Source organism: Camelus dromedarius, chromosome 32 (genome assembly GCF_036321535.1).
Source record: "Camelus dromedarius isolate mCamDro1 chromosome 32, mCamDro1.pat, whole genome shotgun sequence".
Taxonomy (NCBI): domain Eukaryota; kingdom Metazoa; phylum Chordata; class Mammalia; order Artiodactyla; family Camelidae; genus Camelus; species Camelus dromedarius.
In genome coordinates, this window is record NC_087467.1 from 5828591 (window position 1) to 5836930 (window position 8340).

General features: G+C 48.4%; 1 protein-coding gene across 49 annotated transcripts in view; it reads left to right on the forward strand.

Moving 5' to 3' along the window:
* The window catches only part of CELF4 (CUGBP Elav-like family member 4), a 287892-nt gene extending 281899 nt beyond the window's left edge, over positions 1–5993 (forward strand). For 48 of the 49 annotated variants that reach the window (XM_064481443.1, XM_064481490.1, XM_064481455.1 and 45 more), the window contains one exon: positions 3941–5993. Coding sequence is in view for 2 of the 49 variants with exons in the window: in XM_064481490.1 (XP_064337560.1) it covers positions 3941–3967 (27 nt within the window). In the remaining 47 variants the exon portion in view is untranslated. Of the gene's footprint in view, positions 1–1863; positions 1950–3940 lie in introns of those variants that run through there. The other variant, XM_064481444.1, reaches the window with a different exon arrangement.
* The last annotated feature ends 2347 nt before the right edge of the window (positions 5994–8340 follow it).

The window sequence follows — 8340 nt, forward strand, 5'->3', positions numbered from 1 at the left end:
GCAGGTCAGGGCTGGGCTGGCACATGATGGGCCCTGGTGTGAGGTGGGGAGGTCTGCTGTTGGGGGAGCAGAAACTCAGCCTGGACGGGCAGGCAGGGCTGGGGCTCTTCTGGGAAGGCAGAGCTGGAGGCCAGGATTAGGCTTAAAATAGAGTCACCTCTGAGCTATTTCACAGCTTATCCACATTGACAAGTCACAATCACAGGCTTCCCATCCACACTCCCTGAAGGGAAACACAAAGCTGAGAGTAGAAGCTGCTGCCTGCAGAAGCCTGATGTGTTGGAAAGCCTGCAAACAAGCCTGGTGCACAGGCTTTGGCCCGGACCCGGGTGCTGTAGGGGAGGGGGGCCAGGAAGCGAGCTCAGGGGTACTCATGAGGAAGGGGTAGGGCTGGGGACAACCAATGCCCTGGGAGGGGCAAAGGACCCCCAGTGGTGAGATGCACTCCAGCCAACTCAAATCGGAATAATCTGATGATGCTTGACAGAGAAGAGAACCGAGCCTCCACCAGTAGAGAAGGCAGCTCAGGGCCTGTGAAATGAGTCAGTCCAGAGAGCTGTACGCGGAGGGGTGTAGGTATAAAGGAACGGAGAAGAGGGCGGAGAGGTGGGAGAGAGCAGAGCACACCTGACGGCAGCAGGCCCGTTGCCCGGCCCTCCCCGGTGTCCTGTGCCACCTAGCCCGCAGGGCACCTTGGTCTTTCATAGGGCCTTTTCCTGGGTCTGAGGGGTGGAACCTTCTAAAGGCTTCACGTGGCAGAAGCAGCCTCGCTTTGGCCCCGCGGGCCACCTTAGGAGCAAAGCAGAGGGAGTGAGGTGATCGTGAAATGAAAACAGCCCTGCCAAGGTGTGTTTGTAGAATTCTGGGAACGTTGATGTGATTCAATCTCAAAACTGAAAGCGTTCGTTTTCTGAAGGTTCTGAGGAAAGAGGGTTGAGGCAGCGTGGACTGGGAGAGGATCACGACATCTCACAGCGGGGGCTCTTTTCCTGGAGACACCCTTCTCTGGGGATGGCGGTCACGGTGGGGTGGGGCGGGGCGGGGAGGGCGGAGTTGCTGTCAGTGTGGCCGTACTGGGTAGCGGAGCGTTTAGTGGATGGACCCCTCGGATGCAGCAGTCACCTTAGCCCGGCCCTGACCCACCCACCCCGCAAAGCAGGGCCACCCTGTCAGGCTCCCCCTGCTGGTCCAGAGGCGGACGCCGCGGAAGGCTGGGGCGGCGAGGAGAGCTCGGCACCCGGGGCGGGGGGAGAGAGAAAGAGTCAAGGGTGATCCAAAGCAGAGAGCGTGCTCCCTGATCTGCTTGCCGCCCAAGGTGGTTTGAGGGGCTGTTTTATTTTTTTCCGGCCCCCTCACCAAACTGCCTACGCCCTCCCTCCTCTTCCCAGCGCGTGACGGATGCCCTTAGTGGCCCTGTGTGAGGTTCTGCTACTGTTCACAGTGTATCATGTGTCTGCACAAACAACCGTGTGTGCGCGTGCGTGCGCGTGCGTGTGTGTGTTGCCGTGCCCACGTCGTTTGTCTGCCGGCTTCCTTCATCCTTTGAGTTTTTTTTTCAGTTCTGTTTTGATTTGATTGCTGTTCTCTCATCAGAGCTTTTAGATTGATGCTGTGGTCTGGTGTTGTATAAATATTTTTCCTTTTAATTTTGTTTTAACTTCTTCCTTGCCCTTCTTAACCCTCAACCCGACTCTCCCTGCCCCCCCACACCCCCCACCCCACCCACCCACCCTTCCTCCCTCTTCCTCCCCCCTTGCCCACGCTCTCTTGTCCTCTCTTTCTCTCTCTCTCTCTACATATATAAATATATATATAAATCTTTTCTTCTTTTGTCATTCAATCAAATTCCAACAACCCAACCAGGGCCAGTCAAATCCACCACAGTCTCGCGCTGAGCTAGGAATAAAGTTCACGTAATCACATGAGAGTGGAGAAAACAGTCCCCCATCCGTAAGTTCAAATCAACTCAAAGTTCACAGTGTGACATGATGGCGTCATGTAACAAGGCTAAGAATCGGTTGCATGACAATTGCCGTCAAGTTTCGTGGAGGTGCTGTGATTGGAGCGTTTTTCTTGGATGTTGTATCAGTTGATGATTGGCCAGTCATGATCACACGTGCATTTTCTTGACCTTTGTGCTGCCACAATCTTTTTTGCTGTGCTCATTTTCGTTTCGTTCTTGGTGCTTGCAGTGGTTTTACTTTCTGTTGTTTGGTTTTTCTTGTTCAGCGTTTTTTATGCTTCTCTAGATGTCACATAGAGAAAAAAACAAAACAAAACAAAAGAACAAAAAAAAAAAAGAGTAAAAAAATAAAGATGAATTCCCGATTATCAGACATGGGATCATTTAACTTGTGCAAACCATTATTTTTTTTCTTAAAAATAAGGAAAACATCTTTTAAAAAAAATCTATGCGTGGTTGATTTACTTGCACTTGAAACTATTGTGATTTTATTTTTTTTCTAGAAATTTGGGGGCCTTTTTCAATTGACACTTTCCGAGGTCTGGTCTTTTTTCAGTTAGGCTATTTTAAATCTCACTTCAAAAGGAAAAACAAAAACAAAAAAAATCTCTACAGTCATAGAATGATAAAAAAAAAAATTCTAAACCAAAAAAACTAGAGTTCAAAGCCCGAGGCCTCTGAGAGAGAGAGAGCCCGGTAACAATTATAAGGTTTGTATTGTAACCACTTCTGCTAAATTAAATGCGGGGAGGGGAGGGGGGGTCTGGGGGCTGGGGCGGGCCTTTTGGTTGGTTTGGACAAAACAGTACTGACAAAAGCAAAATGCACCTTTTTGTTTACAACTGAAAAAGGGTCCTTGACAAGTGTTTTTTAATTTTATTATTATTTTATTTGGTGTTGTAATTGTTTAGATTGCTGTGTACGGTTTGCTGTTTGTTGAATCAACAGTGTGAAAAACCTGCCAGCATGGATTGATATACGCATGACGTTGTCCCCTCAACTGGGGGCTTTGCAATTCTAACTTTCTTGATGTAACCAGTCACCCCCATGTATAAGTGGAAGCTGCCTGCTAGAATGGAGACGAGTCTCATTTGTTAATTCACAATGATTAAGCATTCTCCTTCGGATTCTAGTCAGATCATGATTTTTTTTCTTTGAAATGCAAAGCAAAACACCAAAAAGCCACCATTCAAAACAAAACCAAGAACTGTCTGAGTTAATTTAACTTTGATGGTCAAATCCGTTCTAACTTCTTTTAGGTTCTCCTACCCACTTCCTCCAAGTTCTGAATTTCCTCTAAATTCCCTGGCATGTATGAGAAAAATAGTATGTGTGTGTGTGTATGTGTGTATCTGCGCATATACATACACACATATCCATGTATATCCACATATGTGCAGGTGAATATATTCTACACATATATCCAGATATACGTATATATACATGGCCTCGCAAATAGTTACTGACCTCGGGAAAGAGGCGGCTGGCTTGGAAACTCGGCAAGGGTTCTGCCAAATTCATGTCACAGATTGTGGGGAGGAGTGGGCTGGGCTGCTAGATTTTTGCTATCTTGTTTGCTAGGCTTCTGTATACATATTGTATCTGGGCTAGACCCCTCAGAGATCAGTTCAATTATGAATTCACGTCCCACAGTCCCAAATTCTTCCCTTAGATCTAGCCATCCCCCGTTCTAGAACACTAAAGGAACCCAAATCGAAAACCCTCTCCCAACAAACAACCAAACCTCAGCTACAGCCATCACCACTAGACCTCCTGGTGATTTCTCACTCTGAATAGAAGAGTCAATTTCTTTTTTATGTATCATGATCATGACTAATTCTCATACCGGTCTCTTCCCTCCCTCCCGCCATCTCCCAGAGCTCCCGCCCTAACCCCCAAGGCAGGTTCCTTTTGGTGTTTGGATGCGTTTTGTGTTTCCTCTCTTGGCTTAATCAGCCCTGATTTTCTTCATTTTAGGGCAGGATGCTGAACGGGCTACATTAAAAAACAAACCTCTCTCTATATATATTTATAAATGAGAACTGTTGGATGACACCTTTGACATATCAGCCAATATCAATCAAGCTGAAGACTCCAGACACTCTCTGTGACTGTTAACATTTCTTCAAGGGAAGTATAGCGTCTATGGAGTTCAGAGGGCACGTGTTTGGGGGAAAAAAATACATATGGCATAAAGAAGAAGAAGATGAAGAAAAATGAGGAAAAAAAACACAAAAAAGGCAACTTTAAAAACAAAATAACTTGAGACAAGATGGGGAGGCTACCGGGCTGGGAACTGGGAAGAGCCGCTGCTCCCCGATCCCCGGGGCTTTTCCAGCCCGTGGGCGCCTGAGGCAGGCTGGGGCCAGCTGTGTGGCGGGGCCTGGTCCCCAGGGGGCGGCTGGGAGGCCGTCACTGAGCATCTCAATCTGTCATTCCTTTAGCTATTTAGGGACCAAAGGACCAAACTTTTTATTGCAGACGTGTAGCTCTAGGTCAAATAGAGGGGGGATGGAGGAGAACCTCCTTCCTGCCTCCTGGCTGTTCTTGAAACAGCTTAGAGCGATTCTATGAAAAATGTAATAAAAAAACAAAAAAACAAAAAAAAACAAAAAAAAACTAAAAAAGGAAAAATAATGCTTCAATGCTTTTAAAACAGCAAGATAATAGTTCTTTGATACTTTGAGAGGCGCTTTGATTACCCTCATTCAAGTCTATGACACTTTCCTATGGTTTTCTGTATTATATGTCTGGATGGAGCTGTTAAGATGAACAAATTGGTGGATATTTGGGGAAAGCAACACACAATATTAAAACTCATTAACTGTGAAGTGTAAGAAAGCAAGGAGGGGAAAAAAGGGACCGACAAGGCAAGATAATTGTTGTGCAAAGTCTGTAAATGCTTCTAACTCTTCCCCCCTCTTAAAATCATAATAGTTGTACAGAATTTTAAAAAGGAGAAGTTTAAAATACCTATATAATAGAAGAAAAATTAGAGGAAAGCAAAAAATAAAAAAATACAATAAAAAAGGAAAAAAAAAACCTATAGAAGTTAGCGTTACTGCTAAAATCCCAGATGTTGTAGGACTGTACTTTTGTAGAGTTTAGACTGAGCATCAATCCCTTCTCCCCGCGAGTGCTGCTGGACGCGGTTGACCCCGAGGGCCAGGCCGGACGCGCCCAGACCCGTGGGCTGCTGGCTGCCCGCCGCCGCCGCCGCCGCCGGTGGAGGCCGCGCCGCTGGCGGGAGGGCCCGGGAAGGCCCCGCCCTCGCCTCGCTTCGCTCCGGGAGCTGCGCGCGCTCGCCCGCTCTCCGCAAGCCCTGACACCTTCTGCTTCACTCGCCTTCCATGCTTGCTCCAGAGACTTTCCGGGCAAGGGAGACCTGGGAACTTTCATCTTAAAACAACTAAACAACACACACACACACAAAAACCTTAAACGAGAGAGAGAAAAAAAAAAAAACAATCTTTGAAGAATTTCTGAAACTGTTTACAAGGAATTTTGAAAAACAGGGATGTTTAAATGATGCCGGCTCTGTTTTTCTGTAAATAAATTTGCATATTTTGTAGGACTTTTAATTGTAATGATAGAGAAAAAAAACAAGGAAAACTATTTAATGAAAGCACGATATTTATCTTTGGTAAATGACTTTAGAGCAGTTAAAAAAGACATTGCTTAAAAAAACTCAGAATCAGAAAAAAAACACTGAATTATTTAAGAACACATATATTTTAAAGTATAACATATTTATTATAATTTATTTGCACCGTTGGGAAGACTTGATTTGGCCTTCCGCCTTGACACCCTCTTCATCGATGTCCAGTTCATCTGGAGGCTGGGGGGCTCTCAGACCTACCATGCTTTTTCTTTTTTGCTTTAGAAGAACTGTCTGGTTCCTCTCAGGCCTTCTGCCTTTCCTTTCTTTCTATTTTGTTGGTTAATTATTATTTTTAAAATTTTATTTTTCTTTCTCTTGGCTCCTCCTTTTAGGATGTCCAGATGTTGTAAAAAAAAAAAAAGCCGCAGTTCAGTACAACTGCTCTTTTCACACTCAACTCCCTAAAACTCCTTGTAACCTTCTGTAACTATTGGATGACGCTTTCTCCAGCTTAGCCCTAAATAAAGCACAGTTTAAAAAAAAAAAAAGGCTCGTCAATGGTCTGTGGTTCTTGGAATCTGGCCAGCCATGCCTCTGGGCCCTGAAGTTGACCCGCGGGAAGTAGCTCCCGTCCTTCTGTCCATGGAGTCTGTGTGCTTCCCGGGCCCTGGTTTGGAGCTTAAGCAGTGAGGCGCACTTCCTGGGAGGCGATGGAAGCATTGAGAGGAAGGCCTGCTCCTCACTAAGAAAAATCTCTCTCGACTGGTGTGCACCCCTGAAATTCTCCACTGTAAGCCCACCCCTAGTTTCCTGGGTAGGGATGGCCAAGGTGCCCAAGCCCAACAGAGAGTCCCCTTTCCTCCCTGACAGGAGGAAAACTGAGCCACCTGACTTGAGTGGGGGTCGGGGCGAAGTGCAGTGACGGGTTGGGGAAGAAGTCAGGGAAGACGGGGCCCACAGTAAAGGAAGGTGGGGACCCAAGCCCAGACTCGCCCCCGGAGCGCTTTGCTTTTGGTCCTGCACCTTCCACTGCATTGACCGTTTGCGTGGATGGAGAAGACAGGGCTCTAGGTGATGCCCTTGGGGGCAGGGTTCTGGTGGGAGGGCACTGCGGACGGAGCAGCTTGGAGTGCTGCCATCTCTGTAGCACGACAGAGAGACAGAGACCTGAATGCCACAGGAGGTGTGAGAGGAAGGTGCTGTGTGTGTGTGTGTGTGTGTGTGTGTGTGTGTGTGTGTGTGTGTGTGTGTGTGTGTGTTCAGAGAGGGGAGGGTTCCAAAGGAGGGAGAACGGGAAGTAGCGCTTGGGGGAGGGGAGGCGGGGAGGAGGGAGCGGATCCCCCTGAAATGCACACCCAGACGTGCACACCAGCCACGAGCCTCCGTCAGACACTGTCCTGGGACAGCCCTTTCTCTCTAGTCCATCTCGTTTCCCGGCCCCAGCCTGCTCTAAGAATGGGCAGATCCCACCAAGGGCCTCCATCTCCCTCCACGCAGTGGGGCGAGAAGATGAAAGTCCTGGGAGGCTTGTTTGTCCGTCTGTCTGTGCCCTCCTGCGGGAGAGGGGAATGGCTTCCGCCCCCACCTGTCCTTCTGCCCGGGGAGTGGTGGAGGGCAGGGCTCTGAGCCCCAGCCACAGAGCAGCACTCGGCCCCTGCGTTGCATCCTCCCCTCCCACCTCTCTTCCCAGGGTCAGGGGCCAATCCCATGTTTCTCACACTGGCCTCTGGAATCGTTGGCCTGGGGAGAAAAGGCCTTTAGGCATCAGGACCTGGAGCAGGCCTTCAAGCCTTGACTTCCATGTGGGATGGTTCCAAGATAAGACCCTCCCTGTTGCCTAAAATAATCCAGCCTTAACCGGCTGGTTCTGAGGAGTTGGACTTCTTGGAAGAACTCACTGCAAAGGGCTGGATGTCACACCAGGGGGTGATGCTACCCTGTGAGGAGCGGAGAGTTCTTTTCTAAGGAATCCTCTGGGTTTTAAACCTTAGACTGTTCAAAACTGTGGTTTCTCTTGGACATTTGCAGCCAAAAGCCACTGAGTCAGTCAGATGTCGACAACCTGTCGCTCCCTCAGACCCCAGGGAGCCTCAGTGGCCTCCCAGCCCCCTCCTGTGCCTCGTCACCACCTCCCCACTGTGCACCCTTCTCTCTGGCACAGCATCCTCCCCACCTCCTCTGCTGTGGCACAGGGGCAGTAGGGGCCCGGGAACTGCCCCCAAGGAGCCGGGCCGCGCAGTAGGTCGGCCACTTCCGCTCCTTTCCAGGCAAGGTTGACTGAGACTGACATGAACACACAAGGCCCAGATGTGAATACGCCAGTTCTATCAAATAAACCTATTTAAAACCACACACCGAGTGCCTAATGCATGCACAGCACATTTAAGAGCGAATATAATTTATTAATCTCTGGGGGGAAAGTTGGAGGTTCCTTGAAAAGTTGCTGAAAACTTTCAGGTCACTTTGCACACGAGTGCAGAGAGTTCGGGGATCCCACACCTCATCCATCATCCCCTGGTTAAGAACCCCTGATTTGCAGTGTTATTTAAGAAAACCCAGGACACAACTCTCATTAATTTCTGCTTATATTCTGCGGCTTACATCCCTCTGCTAGTACAGTCATCCCTCGGAATCTGCAGGGATTTGGTTCCAGGACCCCTGCAGATACCAAAATCCGTGGATGCTCTAAATGGCGCAGTTCAGTCGGCCCTCTGTATCTGTGGCTGTATTCCCCCTGCAGTGTGTGATTCCTTCATAGCTCCCCTATTTTTAAAAG